General features: G+C 45.4%; 1 protein-coding gene across 5 annotated transcripts in view; it reads left to right on the plus strand.

Annotated features, from left to right (window-relative positions):
- LOC147109361 (E3 ubiquitin-protein ligase pellino homolog 2) overlaps positions 1–26,630 on the plus strand; it is a 298,817-nt gene that overhangs the window by 259,373 nt on the left and 12,814 nt on the right. For all 5 annotated transcript variants that reach the window (XM_086003247.1, XM_086003249.1, XM_086003248.1 and 2 more), the window contains 2 exons: positions 766–963; positions 12,666–12,854. In XM_086003247.1, the coding sequence (XP_085859373.1) occupies positions 766–963; positions 12,666–12,854 (387 nt within the window). The remainder of the gene's footprint in view (positions 1–765; positions 964–12,665; positions 12,855–26,630) is intronic.

Here is a 26,630-nt window from a genome sequence, read left to right on the forward strand (position 1 = left end):
CCGTATACACTCCAGGAATCCCTCCTTCACAGTATTGTTACTAATTTAGTTAGCCCAATCTATATGTAGATTAAAGTCACCCATGATAACTGCTGTGCCCTTATTGCACGCATCTCTAATTTCCCGTTTAATGCCATCCCCAACCTCAGCATTACTGTTTGGGGGTCTGTATACAACTCCCACTAACGTTTTCTGCCCCATGGTATTTCTCAGCTCTACCCATACAGATTCCACATCATCAGAGCTAATATCCTTCCTTACTATTGTGTTAATCTCCTCTTTAACCAGCAATGCTACCCCACCTCCTTTTCCTTTTTGCCTGTCTTTCCTGAATATTGAATATCACAGAATGTTTAACACATTCTTATGACATTCCTGAAAGTGTGTATATGGTGGACTAACCGTCAGTCAAGTATCCCCATAGCAGAACGCCATATACTGGGTGGGGGATATGGACTTTGAGTTAAAACTTATTCAAAATGTTTTACGTATGAATCCAAGCTGTCATCTACATAAACCTTTACAAGGCTAACTGAATTTTAATGTTCTGTTATATGTTGCTCAATTGGTATTTAATGATCCTTTTGAAGAATTTTGAATTTGCATTGTAGCAAGAAGGTAGAAAAAGTCTACTGATAAAATGTCATGAGAAATTTAGTTTCAATTTCTTGCTAAATCATGTATTTGTGAGTGACGTGGAAATATTCTTCATTGCAGGGTTCTGCAATGCCATATTTACATTATTTGTTTTTCCTTTTTTCACAGATTGGAAGGTCCACAGAGAACCCCATTGATTTTGTGGTGACAGACACTGTTTCTGGTAGCCAGAGTAATGATGAAACACAAATCACTCAAAGCACCATCTCAAGATTCGCCTGTAGGATAGTTTGTGACAGAAATGCACCATATACTGCACGGATTTATGCTGCAGGATTCGATTCATCAAAAAACATATTTCTTGGAGTAAGTATTTATGATGCAGAATTTGATTAATCTAAAAACACATTTCTTGGAGCAAGTACAATGTGCGATATAGGTTGTAAGTGTTGATAAGAATGTTACGCTATTTTGTCAACAATTAGTTTATGGGATGTGGGCACCGCTGGCAAGGCCAGCATTGATTACCCATCCCTAATTGCCCTTGAGGTGGTGGTGAGCTGCATTCTTGAACCGCTGCAGTCCGTGTCGTGAAGGTACTCCCAAAGTGCTGTTAGGTAGGGAGTTCCAGGATTTTGACCCAGCGACGATGAAGGATCGATGATATACTTCTAAGTCAGGATGGTGTGTGACTTGGAGGGGAATTTGGAGGTGCTGGTGTTCCCATGCACCTACTGCCCTTGCCCTTCTAGGTGGAAGAGGTCATGGGTTTGGGAGGAGCTGCTGAAGAAGCCTTGGTGAGTTGCTGCAGTGCATCTTGTAGATGGTACACACTGCAGCCACGTTCCGCTGGTTGTGGAGGGAGTGAATGTTTAAGGTGGTGGATGGGGTGCTAATCAAGCGTGCTGCTTTGTTCTGGATGGTGTCGAGCTTCTTGAGTTTTGTTGGAGCTGCACTCATCCAGGTAAGTGGAGAGTATTCCATCACACTCCTTACTTGTGCCTTGTAGATGGTAGAAAGGCTTTGGGGAGTCAGGAGGTGAGACACTCGCCGAAGAATACGTAGCCTCTGACCTGCTCTTGTTGCCGCAGTATTTATGTGGCTGGTCCAGTTAAGTTTCTGGTCATTGGTGACACCCAGGATGCTAATGGTGGGGGATTCGGCGATGGTAATGCCATTGAATGTCAAGGGGCAGTGGTTAGACTCTCGCTTGTTGGAGATGGTCATGGCCCAGCACTTGTGTGGCGTGAATGTTACCTGCCACTTACCAGCCCAAGCCTGAACGTCGTCCATGGACTGCTTTGTTATCTGAGGAGTTGTGAATGGCACTGAACACTGCAGTCATCAGCGAACATCCCTATTTCTGACCTTATGTTGGAGGGAAGGTCTTTGGTGAAGTAGCTGAAGATGGTTGGGCCGAGGACACTGCCCTGAGGAACTCCTGCAGCGATGTCCTGGGGCTGTGATGATTGACCTTCAATCACCACAGCCATCTTTCTTTGTGCTAGGTATGACTCCAGCCAGTGGAGAGTTTTCCCCCCGATTCCCATTGACTTCAGTTTTACTAGGGCTCCTTCATGCCACACTCGCTCAAATGCTGCCTTGATGTTTAGGGCAGTCACTCTCACCTCACCTCTGGAATTCAGCTCCTTTGTCCATGTTTGGACCAAAGCTGTAATGAGGTTGGGAGCTGAGTGGTCTTGGCGGAACCCAAACTTGGGCATCAGTGAGCAGGTTATTGGTGAGTAAGTGCCACTTGATAGCACTGTCGATGCCACCTTCCATCATGGAGAGGAGCAAGAAACAATCTAGAGTGGAACTTCTAAACTGGAATAGGGCTAACTTCAATGGGATGTGAAAGGATCTAGCCAGGGTAAAATGGAACCAAAGACTGACAGGAAAAACTGTAACGGAACAATGGGTGATCTTTAAGGAGGAGATGTTCCAAGTACAGGCTAGGTACATTCCAACAAGAGGGAAGGGTAAGGGAACCAAAGCAAGGGCTCCTCGGATGACGAGGGAGATTGAGAAGATGATGAAACAAAAAAAGAGAGTGTATGATGAATGTCAGGTGAATTCTTCAAGGGAGAACCAGACCAAATACAGTAAGTTGAGAGGGAAAGTGAAGATGAAAATAAGATTGGCAAAGAGAGAATATGAGAGTAGAATGGCGGTTAACATAAAAGGGAACCCAAAAATCTTCTACTGGCACGTAAACTGTAAGCGGGCAGTAAGAGGCGGGGTGGGGCCTATTTGGGACAAAGAAAGTGATATATGCTTAGAGCGCAGGGCAAGGCTAGAATATTCAATGAGTACTTTGTATTGGGGTTTACTAAGGAGGTGGATGCTGACAAAATATCAGAAATGGAAAAGGTAGAAACATAGAAGATAGGAGCAGGAGTAGGCCATTCGGCCCCTCGAGCCTGCTCCGCCATTCAATGAGATCATGACTGATCATCCAAACTCAGTACCCTGTCCCTGCCTTCTCCCCATATCCCTTGATCCCTTTAGCCTTAAGAAGCAATGGAAGGGGCGAAAATTGATAGACCGGATGTACTAGAAAGACTGGGTATGCTTACAATGGATAAGTCGCCTGGTCCAGATGGCTTGCATCCCAGGTTGCTAAGGGAATTGGGGGAGGAGATAGCAGAAGGGCTTGCCATAATTTTCCAATCTTCCCTGCAGGGAAGGTGCCTGAGGATTGGAAAGTGGCAAATGTGACACCATTGTTCAAGAAAGGGTGTTAGGACAACCCTAGTAACTACAGGATGGTCAGTTTAACATCAGTGGTGGGTAAAGTTTTAGAAACAATATTCAAGGAAAAAATTAACAGGCACTTGGAGAGGTTTAAGGTAAGCCAACACGGATTTGTAAAAGGCAGATTGTGTTTGACTAATCTAATTGAATTTTTTGATGAAGTAACAGGGAAGATTGATGAAGGGAATGCAATGCATGTTGTCTACATGGAATTTTGGAAGGCGTTTGACAAAGTACTTTATAGAAGGCTGATTAACAAAATTGAGGCTCATGGTGGGTCAGTGGCAGCTTGGATAAGGAATTGGCTTAAGGACAGAAAGCAGCGAGTTGTGGTAAATGGTTGTTTTTCAGACTGGAGGATGGTAGACAGTGGTGTTCCCCAAGGGTCAGTGCTGGGGCCACTGCTTTTTTTGATACAAATAAATGACCTGGATATTGGAATACAGAGTAGAATTTCTAAATTTGCTGATGACACCAAACTTGGGGGTATGGCAAACAGTGAGGATGATACCAATCGACTGCAACAGGACATAGAAAGGCTAGCAGAATGGGCAGACAAGTGGCAGATGGAATTCAATACAGAGAAGTGTGGGGTGATGCATTTTGACAGAAGGAACAGGGAGAGGCAATATACACTTATTGGCGCAGTTTTAAAGAGGACAGAGGGACCTGGGGGTTAATGTGCATAGGTCCCTGAAGGTGGTGGGACATATTGAGAGAGTGGTTAGCAAAGCATATGGGATCTTGGGCTTCATAAATAGAGGTATTGAGTACAAAAGTAGAGAAGTTATGCTGAACCTTTATAAAGCGCTGGTTAGGCCACAACTGGAGTATTGCGTCCAGTTCTGGTCACCACACTTTAGGAAGGATGTGAAGGCACTTGAGAGGGTGCAGAGGAGATTTACCAGAATGGCTCTGGGAATGGGGGATCTTAGCTACAAGGACAGGTTGGAGAAGCTGGATTTGTTTTCATTAGAGCAAAGGAGGTTGAGGGGTGATTTGATAGAGGTGTACAAGATTATGACGGGTTTGGATAGGCTAGACGGGGAAAGGCTGTTCCCACAAGTTGATGGTACAAGGACTAGGGGACACAGATTTAAGGTTTTGGGCAAGATATACGGGGGGATGTGAGGAAAAACTTTCTTACGCAGCGAGTGGTGAGGACCTGGAACTCGCTGCCGAAGGAAGTGGTGGAAGCGGAGACACTCAGGCCTAGAAATTAGCTATAGCCCCGCCAGCTCGCTGGCGGCCAGAATTTACCGCTGGGCGCGGAGCCACTCGCGCCCAGCCGATATTCAGTTTCAGCGCCCAAAGTCGAGGACGGCCGCTGTTCAAGGGTGTGGCCGCCCCCGCTTGGGGCGCTGAAACTGAATATCGGCGTGCTAGTGGCCGCAGCGCCACCCGCAGCGGAGCGGCAGGCTGCGGTACTGCAGGCCTTCCTCCCTCTCTTAAGGGGGAGGTGCCTGCAGCAGCCGGAGCCCCGATCGCGAGTGCCGGCAAAAGAGCCCGGCACAACGGAGAAGTGCCGGGCTCCCGGAAACCAGCCGGCAATGCCGCGGGGGGGGGGGGGGGGGGGGGAGGTGGAGGAGGCCGGGGAAGGAGGTGCGGGCAGGCGGCCGCCGAAAAAGCGGCCGGCCGCACCTCCACCTTAAAGCGCCCCACTAAGGCTGCTGTAAGGACCCGGTCTCCGAATGTTATTAGCGGCCGCCACGGAAGAGGCGGCCGCTACTGAAGATGGGGATCGGGCCGGTGTCGGGGCGGAACCGGGGCGCTGCGCACACCGATGACGTCATCGGTGGCGGCGCAGCGCTAACAGCTACCGCCGCAATTAGCGCGTCAATGAAGTTCGCCCGAAGTTTGCAGACTGGCGCAGAAGCCCTCTTTGGGCGGTAACTGGGCGCAAAGCCCACTGAATTTCTAGGCCTCAATGTTTTCAAGGGGAGACTGGATAGGCATTTGAGGGAAATAAACTTGCAGGGTTACGGGGATAGAGCGAGGGAATGGGACTGACTGGATTGCTCTACAGAGAGCCGGCACGGACTCGATGGGCCGAATGGTCTCCTTCTGTGCCTCTGAGTTTGCTGATGATTGAGAGTAGACTGACAGGGCGGTAATTGGCCGGATTGGATTTGCCCAGTTTTTTGTGAACAGGACATACCTGGGCAGTTTTCAACATTGTTGGATAGCTGCCAGTGTTGTAGCTGTACTGGAACAGCTTGGCTAGAGGCGCGGCTAGTTCTGGAGCACAATTCAGAATGTTGTCAGGGCCCATAGCCTTTGCTGTCTCCAGTGCGCTCAGCCGTTTCTTTATCACGTGGAGTGAATTGAAAAAATATCAATAGCGAAGCCAATTTCTGAGAATATCATGGCCCGTATTTTCCGATGCCTATGAGTGTATACGGGCTGTGTACACACCCGTAGGGACATCGGAAATGCCAGTTTCAGGCATGCGAAGCGCATGCGCTGGAAAGTGGCATTTCCGATCCGTCAAGAATGCTCTTGACAGATCAGACGTCTGCCCTAGAGAAGGGCCTCTGCGGGGGGAGATTTCCACTTTCTGCAGAACCTCCGCCCGCTGAAAACCCTTAGAAATCTTACGCCTGGTAAATGCAGGCGTAAGGCCTGCTTTTACCAGCATAAGAGTTGAACAAAAGTTTTTTTTTAAATGTACTCATTTTAATTTTAAAATACTTTTAAAAAAGGTAAGTTTCTTTTTAGCCCCGTAAAAAACTTTAATTATTTTTTTAAAAATTAAATTTTTGTTTAAAATATTTAATTTAATGTAATTTTAACTCATTTTAAAAAGGTGATGCCACTGTGAATAGCTACCCTTTATTCCCACGCTAATTTTTTTCCAATAGGAGCCATCCGCACGCAGGAAGCCTCCTATCGGAAATTACGGGCCCATGTAGCTGAACTTTTTCTGTTTTATTCCTGCATGCATAACAATAAAAATAATCCTGTTCATTACATAGGATTACATAGGATATATGACAGAGAGGGTTTGAGTACAGGAACAAGGATGTCTTGCTGCAGTTGTACAGGGCCTTGGTGAGGCCACATCTTGAGTATTGTGTGCAGTTTTGGTCGCCTTATCTGAGGAAGGATGTTCTTGCCATGGAAGGAGTGCACCGAAGATTCACCAGGCTGATACCTGGGATGGCAGGAATGACGTATGAGGAGAGATTGGGTCGATTGGTCTTGTACTCGCTGGAGTTTAGAAGAATGAGAGGGAATCTCATCGAAACTTATATAATTCTAACAGGACTAGACAGACTAGATGCTGGAAGGATGTTCCCAATGGTCGGGGAGTCCAGAACCAGGGGTCACAGTCTAAGGATAAGGGGTAAGCCATTTAGGACAGAGATGAGGAGGAATTTCTTCACCCAGAGAGTGGTGAACCTGTGGAATTCTCTGCCAAAGAAGGCAGTAGAGGCCAATTCATTAAATATATTCAAGAAGGAGTTGGAAATATTTCTTAAGGCTAAAGGGATCAAGGGATATGGAGAGAAGGCAGGAACAGGGTACTGAATTTGGATGATCAGCCATGATCTCATTGAATGGCGGAGCAGGCTCGAGGGGCCAAATGGCCTACTCCTTCTCCTATCTTCTATGTTTCTATGTTTATGCTCCACTCGAGCATCCACCCATCTTTCCTCATCTAAGTCTATCAGTGTAACCCTCTATTCTCTTCTTCCTCATATGCTTGTCCAGCCTCCCATTAAATGCATCTATACTATTCGCTTCAACCACTCCCTGTCATAGCGAGTTCCACATTCTCACCACTCTGGGTAAAGAAGTTTCTTCTGAATTCCCTTTTGGATTTCTTGGTGACTATCTTATATTGATGTCCTTTAGATATGCTCTTCTCCACAAGTGGAAACATTGGGCTGGATTTTCATTCAGAAGTCGGGAAGGAGGCGGAACTACAACTTTCGGGTTGTAGTCCCGCCTCTATCGAGATGTGGCCAATCCACGCGATTTTAACTTGATTGACCTTGTTGAGCCCGCCCAGCGGGCTCAGCAGGCCAATTAAGGGCCACCCGGCAACAGGTGACGTCACAGACTGAAATTTCATCTGTCAAGACGTGTTGACAGATGAAATATCAGTGTTTCACAGCTGTTTGAAGCTGTCAAACACTGACAGTCTTACTTCTAACCTGAGTCCTTCTACACAGACTCAGTTAGAAATCTCGCCAGCACTGAAAGCTGCAGGCTGTCACTTTTGACAGCTCGCGGCCATTCTGCTTTCTGTGCTGGCTGAATGATGGACTCCCGAAGCCTAGAGGAAGGAAGGCTGTAAAGGTAAGTACAGGTAATTTAAACTTCTTTACACACTTTAGACACATCAAACACACTTACCTTTGCACTCATGCACCCATCACTCACCTGTACACCAACAGCTCGACCCCTCCAAGTCCTTCAACCCGACGGCCCGACTCCTCTAACCTGGCGTGGTTTGGAGCCGTCGGGAATCCCACACGACACCCTTCAAAATAGGGATTAGGCTAAAAACTGCCTGTTAACTACCTGTTAACAGGCAGTTAATTGGCACTAATTCCTTCCCACCTCGGGTGAGCGGGTCCCAGTGCGGGGCGGGTACCCGCCTCCTTTGAAACTTACATGGAGGCGGGTTTTGGGCGGGATGGTGTCGGGACCCCCGAATTCGGGATTTTAGTCCCCCGCACGCCTAAAAGCCCGCCTCACGGCACACTGAAAGTCGACCCCAATCTCTCTGTATCCACTCTATCAAAACCTTTCATAATTTTAAAGACCTCTATTAGGTAACCCCTCAACCATTTTTCAAGAGAAAACAGACCCAGCCTGTTCACCCTTTCCTGATATGGATTGGTATCATCCGCAAATTTAGAAATTGTGTTTTTGATTCCAAAGTCTGAATCGTTAATGTAAATTGTGAACAGCAGTGGTCCTAGCACTGATCCTTGTGGAACACTGCTACCCACCTTCTGTCACTGAATAGCTACCCTTTACTCCCGCTCTCTGCTTTCTATCTTGAAGCCAGCTAGCAATACATTCTGCTACTTGTCCCCTGACTCCGCATTCTCTGACCTTATTTATTAGTCTATTATGGGGTACCTTATCGAAAGCCTTTTGAAAATCTAGATAAATTACATCTACTGCATTACCATTGTCTACTCTCTCTGTTACCTTGGTCAAGCAAGATTTTCCCTTTTGAAATCCATGCTGACTATTCATTATTATACTTTTCGTTTCTAGATGTTCTTCTATTCTCTCCTTTTAGTAGGGATTCCATTATTTTTCCTACCACCGATGGTAAGCTGACTGGTCTATAATTCCTTGGACATGTTCTATCCCCCTTCTTAAATATAGGTATTACTTTAGTTATCTGCCAGTCCTCTGGCACTACACCTTTTTCTAATGAATTATTAAATGCGTGTAGTAATGCCTCTGCTATCTCTTCCCTAGATTCCTTTAAAATGCGTGGATGCAATCCATCCGGTCCAGGGGTTTTATCCTCTTTGAGTTTGATTAGTTTATTTAATATATTTACTGAGGACTGCACAGTGTTCAGTGCCATTTGCAACTCCTCAGATAATGAAGCAGTCTATGCCTGCATGCAACAGGACCTGCACGACATTCAGGCTTGGGCTGATAAGTGGCAGGTAACATTCGCGCCACAGAAGTGCCAGGCCATGACTATCTCCAACAAGCGAGAGTCTAACCACCACCCCTTGACATTCAATGGCATTACCATTGCAAAATCCCCCACCTTTAACATCCTAGGTGTCACCATTGACCAGAAACTTAACTGGACCAGCCACATAAATACTGTGGCAACAAGAGCAGGTCAGAGGCTGGGTGTACTGTGGTGAGTGTCTCACCTCCTGACTCCCCAAAGCCTTTTCAACATCTAAAGGCACAAGTAAGGAGTGTGATGGAATACTCTCCACTTGCCTGGATGAGTGCAGCTCCAACAACACTCAAGAAGCTTGATTGGTACCCCATCCACCACCTTAAACATTCACTCCCTCCACCACTGGTGTACCGTGGCTACAGTGTATACCATCTACAAGATGCACTGCAGCAACTCGCCAAGGCTTCTTTGGCAGCGCCTCCCAAACCCGTGACCTCTACCACCAAGAAGGACAAGGGCAGCAGGCGCATGGGAACACCACCACCTCCAAGTTCCCTTCCAAGTCACACACCATCCTGACTTGGAAGTATATTGCCGTTCCTTTATCATCGCTGGGTGAAAATCCTGGAACTCCCTCCCTAACAGTACTGTGGGAGTACCTTCAGCACATGGACTGCAGCAGTTCAAGAAGGCGGCTCACCACCACCTTCTCAAGGGCAATTAGGGATGGCCAATAAATGCTGGGCTTGCCAGTGACGCCCACATCCCATGAATGAATTAAAAAAAATCCCCTTTTTTTATTTTATATACACTTATCTCATTACTCATCTCATCATCCAATGTCATGTCCACCCGTTCTATCTCCCTGGTAAATACGAAGCAAAATAATGATTTAATATTTCTCCCATCTCCCTATCGTTACCTGTGATATTGTCCTGTCTATCCCTTAATGGCCCTATTCCCATCCCAACATCCCTTTTTTATTGATTTGCTTGTAAAATATTTTACTATTTTATTTTGTTCCTTGATAATTTAATTTCATAGTTCCTCTTTGCCTTCCTAATTTTTTTTTACTTCTCTCCTAATCCCTTCGTATTCTCTTACCATGCACTACTCTGCTGTCTATGTACTTAATGTATGCCTCTTTTCTTACCCTTCTGTCTTTATTCATCCATGGAGTCTCATTAGTGTTTAGTTTGTTCTTTCCTTTTAGCGGAATATATTTTTCCTGCACTCTGTTGAACACCGTTTTAAATGTTTCCCATTGTTGTTCTACATCGTTGTTTGCCAATATTGTTGCCCATTTTACCTTCCCAAGTTCTATTCTCAGCCCCTCAAAATCAGCTTTTCTCCAATCTATTAACCTGGTTTTTCTCATACTTATGGCCTTCTCTATTATCATCTTAAAGCGTATTATATTATGGTCACGGTTGCCTATATGTTCTCCTACTTTTACTCCTCTTATCTGCTCTGGCTCATTCCCCATAACTAGATCCAATAGCGAATCCTTCCTTGTTGGGCTTTTGACATATTGGGTTAGAACGGAGTCCTGTAGACATTGTAGGAACCCCATTCCCTTATCCCCTTTACCTACCTCTTCTGTCCAATTAATATCGGGCTAGTTGAAATCCCCCATGATTATTATTCTATATTTTTTACTAATTTCTCTAATTTGTCTGAATATTTCTTCCTCCACCTCCCTTCCACTTTAGGTGGTCTGTAGACTACACCTATTAGTGTGATTGATCCTTTATTATCTTTTATCTCAGTCCATATGGATTCTAATTTTGTCTTGCTGATATCTACATCTCTTTTTTCTACTGCCATTGTTATCCCAAATAAATACAGGTGCTCCACCTTCCCTTTTTCCCTCTCTATCTTTTCTAAATATGTTATACCCTGCAATGTTTAATTCCCAGTCCTGACTTTTCTGTAGCTGTGTCAGTAATCCCTATTATGTCTGGTTCCTTCCAATGCATGATTGCCTCCAGCTCCCATTTTATTACGGACACTGTGTGCATTGCTGTAGACAGTTTAACTCATTTTTAATAGGATTTCCTCTCAACGTTACGTTTAACTATCTTTTAAGACTCCTGTTCTATAACTCTATTTGCTCCCTTGCTGTCAATGTCCTCCCTTACTTTATTCTTTCCTATGCTCACTTTTCCTGTGTTTATATTTACGTTTCTTGTAGATCCCCTCCCCCCCCCCCCCCCCCTTACTAGTTTAAAGCCTATGCCACCTCCCCATTTACCCTTTCCGCTAGGACACCGGTTCCATCCCGGTTCAGGTGGAGCCCGTCCCATCGGTACAACTCCTTTCTGTCCCAGAACTGGTGCCAGTGACCCATGAAAAGGAACCCCTCTTTCCAACACCAGCCCTTTAGCCACATGTTAATTCTCCTGATCTGTCTGCCTCTATGCCAATTTGCACGTGGCTCTGGAAATAATCCAGAGATTATTACCCTCAAGGTCCTGCTTTTTAATTTAGAGCCTAACTCCTGAAACTCTTTCAGCAGGACCTCTTCCCTGTTCCTGCCTATGTTGTTTGTTCCAACATGGACCACGACAACTAGATTTACCCTCTCCCTTTCCAAGTTCCTCTCCAGCCGCCGTGAGATATTCCTTACCGTGGCACCGGGTCAGCAACACACCCTTCGGGATTTTCGTTCTTGGCTGCAGAGGACGCTATCTATCGTCCTAACTATAGAGTCCCCTATTGCTACCACATTTCTATTCTGCTCTTCCCACCCCCCCCGCCCAACTTGGACAGCCTTCTGAGCCACGGTGCCTCGGTCTGCATCGTTGCTGTCCTCCCCACAGTCTTTCTCCTTGTCCTCACAGGTAGCGAGTACATCGTACCTGTTGGACAGGACCAGTGTCTGTGAGACCTCCTTCTCAACCTCCTAAATCCCCACTACCCGGCTCCCTAACAGTCACACCCTCCCATTCCTGAACCTGTGCTTTCCTCTGGGGTGTGACTGTATTCTGGACAAAACTGTCCAGAATTTCCTCCCCCTCCCTTATGTGTCGGAGTGTCTCCAACTCGCACTCCGGGTCAATGACTCTGAGCCGGAGAGATTCGAGATGGAGACATCTCATGCAGACATGTTTGCTTGGGACAGTCTCACTGTCCACAAACTCCAATCAGGTCAGCACTGTTTCCCCTGCTGTTTTATGCTCCGCCGCCACTGGTGTCTCCAATTAAAGCCCTGCAAACACATCTATACACCAAATATTGTTTTACTTCCATTTAATGCACTAGCAAGGTATTCCTAAGCTTTTAAGTGCTTCACCTGTACTAATGGACACTTTTTGTTAGTATTATCATTTTTCAACTCTTTACTACTTTTGCACTGTGGTTGTATGTATTGTAGGCATTTTACAATTTATACACCTTTAGATCAGATTTATGCATTCAGAAGTTTTATAAGAAAGCTTTCAACAGTGCTTGTAAGATCTGATTTATTAAATATATTCTGTACATCAAAAAATCAGACAGCCTCTTCTGTTTGAGAATTCTTATGTTTCAGCTTGTTGATTCTACTGTATATAGTTTTAGTTGAGCAAAAATGGTCCTGTCTTTTAAAATGACATTTTTTCATTGTAGCAGATAAATTTGCCTTCCTTGCTAAATTAAAGCTTGTATTTAAAAAAGTGCATATTGTACATCTATACTCTTTGTACCTTGACAGGAGAAAGCTGCTAAATGGAAAAATCCTGATGGCCACATGGATGGGTTAACAACTAATGGTGTATTAGTAATGCATCCTAGGGGAGGCTTTACAGAAGAATCTAAGCCTGGAGTATGGCGGGAAATTTCTGTTTGTGGAGATGTTTACACTCTAAGGGAAACAAGATCAGCACAGCAAAGAGGAAAACTGGTAGGTAAACATACTCTTTCAATCGTGATAAACATGCTGGTTTACTGCAGTGTGTTGTATTCAGCAAGTAATCTATAATAAATCTATTAGAAATAAACTGTTCAACATTACCTATGTAATAACTGTAATGTTTGAAGATCTGACGATTGATGTATGTTTTTTTGGTTATGAAAACCAAGATGAAGGGACAAGGCACATAATGCAGAAAGATGAAAGGCAGCATACGTATAGATTAGGAAGAATTAGGGAAAAAATTCAGAGAAGCGCTAACCGTGTCAGTATTGATAAAATAGAGAAACACAGAGACAAAGGTTGCAGAGGAGAGAGGGGAAGGGTTGGTGGAGGCTAGAGGTGAAAGAGGGTTATATAGCAGACAATAAGCTTTCTCTTATACTCCTGGACTGGATACAATGGAGGTGTTAGGAAAGCCTCCCCACATACAGGAGCAGTATTCAAGTTTTGGACTTTATAGAGAGTGAAGAGTTGTTGATGGTAAAATAAGTATTTGGCATATAAAGAAAATAAGTTCTTTATTTAGAATCCTGCATGCACCATTGGAGTTGAGTCAAGCATGGCTTATGTTTGGGGAAACCGCTACCAAAAATGGAAATCCATTGTTGACTGTTGCTTCACACCACTCTATACCAATCATACCATGTCAATCTCAAGTCTTGGGCTTTATGTAGAGTTAAGAGTTGTTGAGTGAAAAATAAGTGTTTGACATCAAAGAACAATACAAGTTTTTCAATTACGTATCCTGCACACATCATTGCAGTTGAACCAAGCATAGCTTACGTTTTGGGAAATGCACCTGAGGGCAATGCCCTTTTTTGACGTTAAATGCAGTTGGGTTTTCATATTGGGCTTGGGAAATGTGTGAGGTGCACATTTGCTGTGTATGACATCCCTTCATGTTAGAGTTGCTTGGGGCTCTCAACCTGCACCTATTGGGACCATCTCTGTAGAATGTCATGATTCTTCCAGGAGAAGATTTGTTGAAAACTCAAGTATAAGGAAAAGTCCAGCTATGTTTCAGGGCACCATTGTTTTTATTTAGAACTGGACGTTGTTCAACATCCACGCCATCATCGGGCCACACCACACCAGAGAAAATACAAATATATAAGCATCACCGGACTTTGTCAGTGTCCTGCAGTGCCAGAGGAGGCAGTCCAGCATTAGTGATGCCCACATAGGAACAGGAGTAGGCCATTGAGCCCCTCGAGCCTGCTCCGCCATTCAGTGAGATTATGGCTGATCTGCGACCTAACTCCACATACCCGCCTTTTGGCCTATATCCCTTAGCTTTTTGTTAACCAAAGATGTTAATCAGTATTCGATTTACAATTAATAATTGATCTAGCATCAATTGCCGTTTGCAGTTTGCGGAAGAGAGTCCCAAACTTCTACCACCCTTTTGTATGTAGAAGTGTTTCCTAATTTCACTCCTGAAAAGTCTGGCTCTAATTTTTAGACTATACCCCTAGTCCTAGAATCCCCAACCAGTGAAAATAGTTTCTATCTATCTATCCTATCTGTTCCCCTTAATATCTTGAAAACTTCGTTCAGATCACCCTTTAACCTTCTAAATGCATTGGGGTAGAGCCATTGCTCCAGATTTGCACAGAAGTCCCAAATTTCTAGTTTTGCAGGATTCCCACATTTCTCTTGGCTGTTACCAAGAGAGTTTGAGCTAACTTGCAAAAGCAGCATTCCATTCTGGCCAGATTAGATTAGATGGAACTCACATTTATATAGCACCGTTAACGTTCTCCGGACTCAAAAGTACATGACAGCCAATTAATTATTTTTGAAGTGTCGTCATATAGGCAAATTGCACACAGCAAGGTCCCACAAGCAGCAATGAGGTGGAAGACCAGTTGATGTGTTTTGGTGATGTTGTTTCAGGGATTAATATTGGCCAAGACACTGCCCTTCTTCAAAAAAGTGCCATGAAATCTTTTTTGTCTACCTGAACAGGTAGATGGAGCCTTGGAATTGTTTCATTCAAAAGGTGATACCTCTGACAATGAAGCACTTCTTCAGTACACCACTGAAGTATCAGCCTAGATTTATATGCTTGTCCTGGAGTGGGACTTGAACCCACAGCTATATGACTCTGAGTTGAGTATTAGCACTGAGCCAAGCTGACACTTAAAGTTTCCTGTTCATCAGTAAAGATCTTTGTGTTCATCAGTAAAGATCTTTGTGAAGAGGCATTCTTTGGGTGCTTTTCTCCAGGAGCATCTTCCTGTATCCATATTCTTTATGTCAGTTTGATTGACTTCTAGGAAGTGCTGAACATCCTGTTGAGCTCATCATGCCTCTGTTGACCAGGTGACTGAATTTGATCTCGCACCAGATGTTACATCATGCAATGTCTATTGCCCAGCAACTAAATCCTTCGCCACTCAGCAGAATCTAAATAGCTTGTTGCCACTTTTTGGGCTGGATTGTCACCTACGATCCTGCCCAGAAAGTGGCAGAAAATGGGGCAAAATTGAGTAGTGAAGTCTACTGCTGCCTCCCCCCTCCCCCACCAGGACCACTTCATGTAATTATTGGTGGGGAGTGGGATTTAGCTTCTCAGCCCATTTCCCTCCTGTCTGCCACTCCTCAAAACTGCCTGGTGAAAGGTGGTGCTAGGCTCAGGATGGCATTGGTAATAAAAGAAAAAAAAGAAAGACTTGCATTTATATGGTGCCTTTCATGACTACCGGACGTCTCAAAGCGTTTTACAGCCAATGAAGTACTTTTGAAGTGGAGTCACTGTTATAATGTGGAAAACGCGGCAGCCAATTTGTGCACAGCAAGCTCCCACAAACAGCAATGTGAAAATGACCAGATAATCTGTGTTTGTTATGTTGGTTGAGGGAGAAATATTGGTCAGGACACCGGGGATAACTCCCATACTCTTCTTCGAAATAGTGCCATGGGATCTTTTACGTCCACCTGAAAGAGCAGACGGGACCTTGGTTTAATGTCTCATCCAAAAGACGGCACCTCTGACAGTGCAGCACTGCACTGGAGTGTCAACCTAGCTTTATGTGCGCAAGTCCCTGGGGTGGGACTTGAACCCACAGCCTTCTGACTCAGAGGCGAATTGTCGTGAATTTGGTAAGTAGAGTGCAGGGCCTAGAAAAGGCCTCCTCTTTCTCCATTTTAGTTCTTTCTTGGACCTGTTGAAGGCCTTGATCTGGGTTAACGTCTAAAATAAAAATTAGGCTGACATCTTCCGGGCTCTTCTGCCCCTTATTATTCTCGCCTCCTCCTTCTTTGGGTGCTGCAGCATTTTTTATTTCGTTCATGGGATGTGGGCGACGCTGGCAAAACCAGCATTTATTGCCCATCCCTAATTTCCCTCGAGAAGGTGGTGGTGAGCCACCGCCTTGAACCGCTGCAGTCCATGTGGTGAAGGTACTCCCACAGTGCTGTTAGGGAGGGAGTTCCAGGATTTTGACCCAACAACGATGAAAGAACAGCGATATATTTCCAAGACAGGATGGTGTGTGACTTGGAGGGGAACATGGAGGTGATGGCATTCCCATGCACCTGCTGCCCTTGTCCTTCTAGGTGGTTAGAGGTCGCATGTTTGTGAGGTGCTGTTGAAGAAGCCTCGGCAAGTTCCTGCAGTGCATCTTGTAGATGGCACACACTGCTGCCACGGTGCACCGATGGTGGAGGGAGTGAATGTTTAAGGTGGTGGATAGGGTGCCAATCAAGTGTTCTGCTTTGTCCTGGATGGTGTTGAGCTTCTTGAGTGTTGTTGGCGCTGCACTCATGGAGAGTATTCCATCACACTCCTGACTTGTGCCTTCTAGATGGTGGAAAGGCTTAGGGGAGTCAGGAGGTGAGACCCTCGCTGCAGAACAGCCAGCTTTTGACCTGCTCTTGTCGCCACAGTATTTATATAGCTGGTTCAATTAAGTTTCTGGTCAATGGTGACCCCAGGATGTTGATGTTGGGGGATTTGATGATGGTAATGCCGTTGAATGTCAAGGGATGGAGGTTAGACGCTTTCTTGTTGGAGATAGTCATTGCCTGGCACTTGTGTGGCGTGAATATTACTTGCCACTTATCAGCCCAAACCTGAATGTCATCTAGGTCTTGCTGTATGCGGGCATAGACTGCTTCATTATCTGAGGAGCTGCGAATGGAACTGAACACTGCAATCATCAGCAAACATCCCCACTTCTGACTTTATGATGGAGGGAAGGTCTTGATGAAGCAGCTGAAGCTGGTTGGGCCTAAGACACTGCCCTGAGAAACTCCTGCAGCAATGTCCTGGGGCTGAGATGATTGGCTTACAACAACCACAGCCATCTTCCTTTGTGTTAGGTATGACTCCAGCCAGTGGAGGGTTTTCACCCTGATTCCCATTGACTTCTATTTTACTAGGGCTCCTTGATGCCACACTCGGTCAAATGCTGCCTTGATGTCAAGGCCAGTCACTCTCACCTCGCCTCTGGAATTCAGCTCTTTTGTTCATGTTTGGACCAAGGCTGTAATGAGGTCTGGAGCTGAGTGGTCCTGGCAGAACCCAATTGAGCATCGATGAGCAGGTTATTGGTGAGTAAGTGCCGCTTGATAGCACTGTCAACGACACCTTCCATCACTTTGCTGATGATTGAGAGTAGACTGATGGGGCGGTAATTGCCCAGATTGAATTTGTCCTGCTTTTTGGGAACAGGACATACCTGGGCAGTTTTCGACATTGTCGGGTAGATGCCAGTGTTGTAGCTGTACTGGAACAGCTTGGCTAGAGGCGCAGCTAGTTCTGGAGCACAAGTCTTCAGCACGACAGCCAGGATGTTGTCGGGTTCCATAGCTTTTGCTGTATCCAGTGCGCTCAGCTGTTTCTTGATCTCACATGGAGGGAATCGAATTAGCTGAAGACTGGCTTCTGTGATGGTGGGGACCTCGGGAGGAGGCCGAGATGGATCATCCACTCGGCACTTCTGGCTAAAGATGGTTGCAACATTCTTTAGCATGTGTGAGCTTAAGTAATTGATATATAAGACTGTACTCTTAGTTGCTGTGTTTTTAACTAGTTAGAGTTAGAAAGATACAGGCATTGGTTGTCAAAGGTGCTTCACCACTGCTCTGACCTCTCTGGCAGAAACCCTAATAGCTCCATAATAGGCCACTCTGCTTATTACACAGCTGCTTCCTAGCTATTTTTGAAACACCTATTGATAAATAATGTTTGCAAAGCTATTGCAATCTACTGTTTATCTAGCGCTACTGTTTAGACTTGGCAGCATACAGTGTTTGGCCAATTTGTCTGGCAGCTGAGGTCTCTTGCCATGCAATGGTATCCCTCCTCTTTGTCTCGTCAACCATTGGGTTAGTCTCCAGCACTGTGTGGAGGATACGGAATGAAGAAGAAAGATTAGATACTTTGTAGAGTTTTCATCCTTTGAAGATAAAGTTGCACCTATGATGAGGAGCACAATAAAATGAACTTAAAAAATGTAATGACATGAAATTTACAACATATATATGAGAAGGCTGAAGGGGTGCTAAAATTGTTAATTAGCATTTACTGCTTGAACAGTGCACATGCAAGACTGGAAAAAACAAATTGTACTGAGATAGAAAGGGATTCCGCCTAGTTAACTGGAAGGCAAATTGACAAAACTTTAGATCAGCAATAGGAAATATCTAAACAGAAGATAGGCAGGGTCCAACTCAAGTATATTCCAGTAAGGAAAAAGGGAGTGTATCGAAGGCTGCTGTTCCATGGATGAATAGAAGGATTAGATTAAACTTGAAACTAAAACAAAAAAAAGCCTTTAGCGCTACTGCGTATATAATGTAAAAGGCAGGAAATAAAGGAAAACTGCAAAAAGAGAATTTATAAAGGTTAAGAGGAATATGAGAAACAAAATTAACAAAAAATATAAAGATCAATAAAAAGGTCTTCATAGAATGATACAGCACAGAAGGAGGCCATTTGGTCCATCGTGCCTGTGCCTGCTCTTTGGTAGAGCTATCCAGTTAATCCCACTCCCCTGCTCTTTCCCCATAGTCGTGTAAATGTCTTCTTTTCAAGTACATATCCAATTCCCTTTTGAAAGTTACTATTAAATCTGCTTCCTCCACCTTTTCAGGCAGTGCATTCCAGATCATAACAACTTGCCGGGTAAAAAAAATTCCCTTCATCTCTCCTCTGGTTCTTTTGCCAATTATCTTAAATCTGTGTCCTCCGGCTACCGATCCACCCACCAGTCAAAACTGTTCCCCTTATTTACTCTATCAAAACCCCTCATAATTTTGAACAACTCTATTAAATTTCCCCTTAGCCTTCTCTGCTCTAAGTAGAACAGCTTCTTTAGTCTCTCCACATAACTGAAGTCCCTCATCCCTGGTATCATTCTGGTAAATCTCCTCTGCACCCTCTCCAAGGCCTTGACATCTTCCTAAAGTGTGGTGCCCAGAAATGGACTCGATGCTCTTGCTGAGGCCTAACCAGTGATTTATAAAGGTGTAACATAACTTTCTTGCTTTAGTACTCTATGCCTCCAGTTATAAAGCCAAGCATGTCATAGGCTTTTTTAACAGCTTTATCAAGTTGTTCTGCCACCTTGAAATATTTGTGAACCCCCTCTCTCCCTGCATCCCATTTAAAATTGTACCATTTAGTTTATATTGCCTCTCATTCTTCGCAAAATGTGTATCTTCACATTTCTCTGCATTACATTTTATCTGCCATGTGTCTACCCATTTCACCAGTCTATTTATGTCCTCCTGGAGTCTGCTACTATCCTCCTCACTGTTTGCTACATTTCCAAGTTTGGTGTCATCTGCAAACTTAAAAATTGTTCGATCTCGCCTATGAGTTACGTGTCCCTCCTATTTTTTATTTCCAATATTCAGTAACTTGCATTTGTCCATATTGAACTTCATTTTCCACTGAACTAACCTTTAAGGAGGTATGACTACTATAATAGGGATAGGATATAGGTAGGATATTCTCACAGAATAAGTAAAAGTTGTGGAATTCAATCACTAAATTACCAGTCAAAATCCCAGAAGACTAGTTAATCAAAATTGAATTTAATCTATTCAGACACTGTGGCCTGAATTTTAAGTTTCTGACCCACCTGGAACGCGATGTGGGAGGGGTGGCCGGTAGACCGCGGGAAACTCGGAAATTTCCCCGCGCACTGTGGAGTTTTAACTGTGTGCCTGTGACGTCACCATCAGGTTCCCCACCGAGGTCAGCCTGATTGAAGGGCTGGCTTCCAGTCAGGCCGGGAATGCTGGACAGGAGGCCGCAACCACCGGTAGGTGCGAGTCCCAAGCCTGGGGGGGATCCAATCCCTGACCCCGACCCCGGGAGTGTTGTTCTGATCCCGGGGGTTAGGGAGTGGGGTGGTTGATGGTGGTTGAGCTTGGGAGACTGGGAGAAAGCACTCCTGCTCCTCCTGGCCCACAAGGACTGCTCCCCGAGGCTGTCCTCGCCTCGCTGCAGCTACCGGGAATCCCCGGCCGCCCACAGTTAAACCTGCATAGCAGGTTAAATCCGCAGGTTTCGGGCCTCATTATTTTATTTAAAGTGCCAACCCGCTTCCTGGCAGCGGGTTTGCTGCCTGCCTCCCGACCTGCCCCCATTAAACCCGGAAATGGGTGGGTTGGGTTCAGGATTCAGATTTTTAATACTTTGGGCTCGAATTTCCCAGGGCCGTGGAGGCGGGAATGGAGGCGTGTGGGGTGTTAAAATTGCAAAAAGTGACAGGCAGTCCCAACCATGCCTCCATCCTGCCTCCAAGCAATTTTCAAGAAATCGTGTTTATTGCTCCCATCTCCATCCCGCCTGCAAGAGGCGGGATAGGCCCTTAAGGCCCTTAACAAGCACTAAATTGCCTCTATTATCCCATTTTGAAAGGCCTTGTGATTTTAACCCTTTTCCCACGTGAAGCACGCCTGCTCTGAAACACAACGGTGAAACCTGGCGGGAGCACACTTGGATTGCTGACTATTAGCTGCAGCTCCACCATTAAATAGGATATTTGATCAGCCATCATTTGCAGGTGGCAGGACTTTATTGTCTCAGGTCTGGGGGAACTTTTAGAAGGCATAACCACAGCTGTGGAAGTTTCGAGCCTGACACCCATCTCCAGTGTGACCTCCTGGGAAACCCCTTTCGCCACCTTCACTGAGCGCTTCCTCAACTGAGGCATATACCAGAAGCATGGGAGCCATTTATTTCCTTCCCCTCTGGACATCAGATGAGGACGAAGACCAGCCGCGGCACCAGCAGAACCAGGAACAACAGCAGCACCAACAGGAGCGTCAAGCTGCTGCTCACCCACCTGAAGCTGCACAGGCCAGAAGGGGCCAGTGCATGGAAGCCCGTCGGCGTAGGAGATACCCCCCAAACAGGGTCTACAGACACAGGGTCAGCTACCTCAACATGTCTGAGCAGCAGTGCCAAAGGCGGCTCCGACTTTCACGAGAGGTAGTGGTGACATCTGCGCAATGCTGCAGCAAGACTTGGAGCCCAGAGGACTAGGTGGACACCCTTTACCAGTGGCCGTCAAAGCCACCACCGCACTCAACTTCTTTGCCTCTGGCTCATTTCAGGGATCAGCAGCAGACATCAGCGGCATCTCCTAGGCGGCCGCACACACTTGCATCGCGCACGTAACCGATGCTCTCTTTGCCATCGCGCACAATCACATCCATTTCACCAAGGATCAAGCAAGTGTCACGGCGCGTGCGGTTGGATTAGCTAATCTAGCAGACTTGCCAAGGGTGCAGGGCGTCGTTGACTGCACACATGTGGCCCTTAAGGCACCCCATCGCAAGCCAGGTATTTTTGTCAACTGCAAGGGCTTCCACTCCCTCAACGTTCAGCTGGTGTGTGACCACAAGAAGGAAATTTTGCATGTTTGTGCCAAGTTGCCATGACTCCTTCATACTGCGCCAGTCTAGTGTGCCTCCGCTATTCAGTCCGCCAGACCAACTTAACGGATGGCTACTTGGAGACAAGGGCTATCCCCTGAAGACGTGGCTAATGACGCCGTTGAGGAGCCCATCCAACGAAGCTGAGGAGAGCTACAACTCCAGCCACATTTCCACCAGATCCATAATCGAGCAAACTATCAGTTTGCTGAAGATGCCTGAATAGATCAGGTGGAGCCCTGCAATACTCAGCAGCCAGGGTTTCCGGAATCGTCGTGGTTTGCTGTGCACTTCACAACATGGCACAGCGTTGTGGCTTGCAGATTCCTGAGCACCAAGTGGCTCCTCACATATCCTCCTCAGATGAGGTGGAGAAGGAGGAGGAGAGCAAAACGAACATGTTGCAGAGGCCCATCAACCAGCGGCAGCAGTACGCGACAACATTGCCACCCAGGATGCAAGGAACGCACTCATCTTGGCTAGATTTGCTTAGCCTAGCCAATCAAGCACTTTTGACTCGCAGCTTCTTACCAGAGCTTCGACAATGGCCAAGAACCAGCGGATTCCTAACAATTTGACCACCATACTGACAATTGCAAGTAATCCTAAGCCCTCAATGTGGAAGTCCCATTAGCGAAATGACACATGCCACAACTGCAGCAGTAGCCATCAGATTTTTTATTTACAGTAACCATCTGATGGCATTTTAACATTAAACATCAAATTTCACCCAAGTGACTACCCTTGTGACTATTTGAGCAGTATCTTTCTCTTACGCGTGCTCCTACATGGTGCTTCCCCTGTGGCTTCAGCAGATGTGGAGGCCCCTTGCTCAGTTTCTTGCTGTTCCTGTCTCGACAACTTTGGCGGGCGTCCTCTGGGGTTGCGAACCTGTGAGGGCTCATCAACAGTCTGCTGCTCCTGCGGCTGTGCAGGGGTTGAGACGTCGAACTCAGTTGGGTGGGGACTCTGGTGGGGCTCTGACCAAGGGCTCTGCAGTGGCATGGAAGTGTGACCGCTTGGAGAGGAGCCCCCACTTCCTTGATGTCTGCCACCAACTTCCTTCTCATGGGTCAGGTCCCCCTCAGCGCTTGCAAGTCGCTTGAGAGCACCTTGCTGGACATCAGGGGGACCATGGGGGTCCGTATCTGCACTGGCAGTCCTACTCAGAAGGACTTCCATGAAGGTCTGGTTTCTCTGTTCAATAGATGACCATCGCTCCTCCAGAGATGTCATTCTATTCAGAACACTCACCATGTTTTCTGCACTCTGGTGACTTATCACCTCCATGGAGGTTGCCATCCTTTCCACGGTGATGCGTTCATGCGCCAGTGACTCCACAAAGGCTCTGCTCATGTTCGCAATGGACTCCTCCATTCGCTCCACACTTGCAGCGACCCTGGAGACAAAACCTGCCAGAGACTCCTGCATCTGTTCCTGGAGTTCCAGCACCGCTGATCTTGTGGATAGACCCAGAGGCAGAGGGTCGACATGCAACTAAGCTGAGCTGGGAGAGTCCTGCGCCCTCCAACTAGGACTCTCCACTGCTGTCCCTGTCTGCACAATCTGCTGATGCTCACTTGTGAGCTGTGATACACCAGGTGACAACACTGCACTATCTCGCGAAGGTACCACTGAGGTGTGAGTGTCTGCGCTGGTGCTGGGTGCGCTGAATTCTGCTGACGCTGCGCCCTCAGAGATTGCAGCTTCCTCTGAGGAGTCTGGATGCTCAGGATCTTCCTCCTGGCTAGTGGGGACGGGTGCTTGCAATGGTCCTGTGGGGGAGTAAAGGAAAGAGTCAGAGATGTGATACCAAGGTTACATGCACATTGCATGTTGCAGATGATCATAAGTCCATCTGTTAGAGCTTCAGAATCATTATCAGTGACTCATGCAATGTCAATGAGAGAGATGGAAAACTATTCTGTCACCAGCTTGCTGTGATGCACCCGTCTGTCCGTCCCCCACTTGCTCATCGTCCTCCACTCCCACGATCTCTAGGACCGCATCCTCCTTGGGGGTGAGCTGGGCTACTGAGGGTGGCCCTCCTCCTGTCCTCGCTCTTTCCCTCTTATTGTGAGCTCTCTTTTCATGCAATGAGGGAGACAAGTGGAGTTTGAGTGAGAATGAAGGAGTGATTGTAGAGAATCCATAGCATAGATGCTTAGAAGGAGACAAAGATGGAGTGAGGTGGCAAGACCAAGGGCCCTCCCTGTGTGTTGTAAGTTATTTTCATAGCATCACAGTGATAGGGAGTGTGAGGGCTGCATAGTCGAATAATTAGGTGGATGTAACCACAGAGAGAGAGGGAATGGGTAAGGGTGCATGGATGTCAGTGTCAAGTGGGATGTGGAGGAAGAGATTGCTAAAACTGAGTGCTGGTGAGGAGAGGCAATGGGGATCAGATTGAGGGTGATGGGAAAGTCATACTCACTTTTCCAGTGCGCAGAAGGTCATGAAACCTCTTCCTGCACTGAAGCAAGGTTCTGCGGGTTATCGACAAAGAGTTGACCTCCTGGGCCACCTGGATCCACACAACCTTGGTCTGCTGGGGAGGCTTCTTCCTCCCTGAAGAAGGGAAGAGCACCTCTTTATTGGCTCTTGCTCCCTCCACTAAAGCTTGCAGGGCAACGTCATCAAACCCTGGAGCAGACCTAGGTCTCTTGCTGGTCATTCTGCCTCCAGGTCCCTCTAACATGAAATGCCAAAAGGTTGGCAGTCTGCAGAAAAAGCAAGGCTTGTTGCAGACCTTAAATGCAGCAGCAATGATGATGTCATCGGAGGCGAGTTTCAGACTGAAAAAATTAATTGGGCCATGGGTTCCCACATGCTGGAACTCAATTGGCCACTTAAGTTAAAATCGCATCATTCTCCCACATCGATTTAGAATCGGGTGGCTAACAGGAAAAGCGGATTACACGACCCCAGCCCACCCCAGTGACAAAATCCAGCCCTTTAACTTTCCTCAACCCACCTGGTTTTTGAGGTTAAAATTCCTCTCTTAAGTCTGTTATGTCCTCTGACTCAGTGTGAGCAATGCCATAGGATCATTTGCTCTTTTACTTAGTATTTTTATCATTCTTAAAATACTCGCTTTTCAATTTGCACAGGAAAGTTACTATGTATAGGGTTGAGTGTTTTGGTATTTATATGTGCGTATAAGTGACTTATGAATCCACTCACTTATTAGTAAACTAATTTGATGAAGTGTGATTTTACAGTGTGTGTAAATTGATTGTTAGAGGTTGCATGCTGTAAATGAGCACATTTGTAATTAAAACAATGGACAAAACACGTTCGATGAAAGTGTTATTTTTATTCATCAAAATTGCAAGTGTATTTTTTGAGAGCGAAATATTTAATTTAACGTGTTTTGTCCAGGAATATCACAAATTTACAGTACTTTTGAACATTTTATATTTGTCTATAGCTATTGCAATTTTTCTATCCAGTAGAATGGGTCTTGTCAAGTGGGGTTTTATCAAGTCTCTTTGATTTGATTTGATGATATATATGTTCATCTCTGTAGGTGCTAACTATACAAGATAAAAAAGGAAACATTTCAGTTGGTAGCAAACCAGCTTATGTTTTCCCTGGACTTGAAAAATTTGGCAGGGAGGAGGAGGGAGGAAACACCAGATATTGCAGAAGATACATTAGATTTTGTACATGATCTGTCTAGTTTCAATTAAACCTGAAGTGACAGCTACAATTCATTATTGAATGCAATTTGTGATGCCAGCATGGCCATAGCTTTCAGGGGCAATTAAGACAATACCTTTTCCTAATTCTCACCAAAGAATTGATTCTATTTGACAACTTATGATAGGAATTGATTATAATTAGATTGAGGTTAATTTGAATGATTTAATTTGATAATGGAATATTGGTTTTTAGGACATACCTCATCAAGATTGGAATTAATTTGCAAAACTCTCAGATTTAGTGTAAAACAATTATGTATTACTTACTATTCGTGCCTTGGTAAATTTCATTTTCTTTAGACTGAAGGATGTTAGAAACCATTGCAATATTATATTGGCCCAGTAATTCCGTTCCAAACGCGTGAGTACGGTCGGGGTACTCACGCGTCTGGCCGGAGGAAATGCCGGTTTTCAGCATGCACAGCGCATGCGGGGAAAACCGGCATTTCCTGTCCTCTGAACGAAGGGGTTCAGAGGCACAGCGCGTGCGACTGCACAGGCAGCACGTGCGCAGTGAACTTCGTCGATTTCATTCATGGATTCAGTGAGGGTAAGTCCTGACAACTTACACATGAAAAAAGCATGAGTAAAGTTGCTCCAGAGGCTGCGGAGGAAGATATATTTTATCGTGGAGCTTCTGAAAGGCAATATTTTTGTTTGGGAAAGGAGGAAAGTTATTTTAAGAAATGATGAGGTAAGTTTTAAAGTTTAATTTTTTTTAAAACGGGTTTTCAGTACTGTAGGTAGAAGGAGCAATTGTGGCTGTGTGAATTGAATTTGCTGTGTTTATTAAATGTGAAAATGACTCCAACATTTTTAAGAAAGAAACTTTTCATCAGTAATATATTCTTTTAAGTAATTATGTATGTATGTCTGTATATATTCCTTTGCGTATATGTATGTATATATTCCTTTACTTATGTGTATGAATGTATGTATTTAATTATGACTTTCAGAGAAAGTAACTTATTGGAAAATCATAATTAAATACATACATTCATACACATAAGTAAAGGAATATATACATATACGTAAAGGAATATATACGGACATACATACATAATTACTTAAAAGAATATATTACTGATGAACAGTTTCTTTCTTAAACGATAAAATATATCTTCCTCCGCAGCCTCTGGAGCAACTGTACTCATGCTTTTTT

Source organism: Somniosus microcephalus, chromosome 12 (genome assembly GCF_052327205.1).
Source record: "Somniosus microcephalus isolate GS21.2 chromosome 12, FLI_Smic_1.0, whole genome shotgun sequence".
In the NCBI taxonomy this organism is placed as follows: Eukaryota; Metazoa; Chordata; class Chondrichthyes; order Squaliformes; family Somniosidae; genus Somniosus; species Somniosus microcephalus.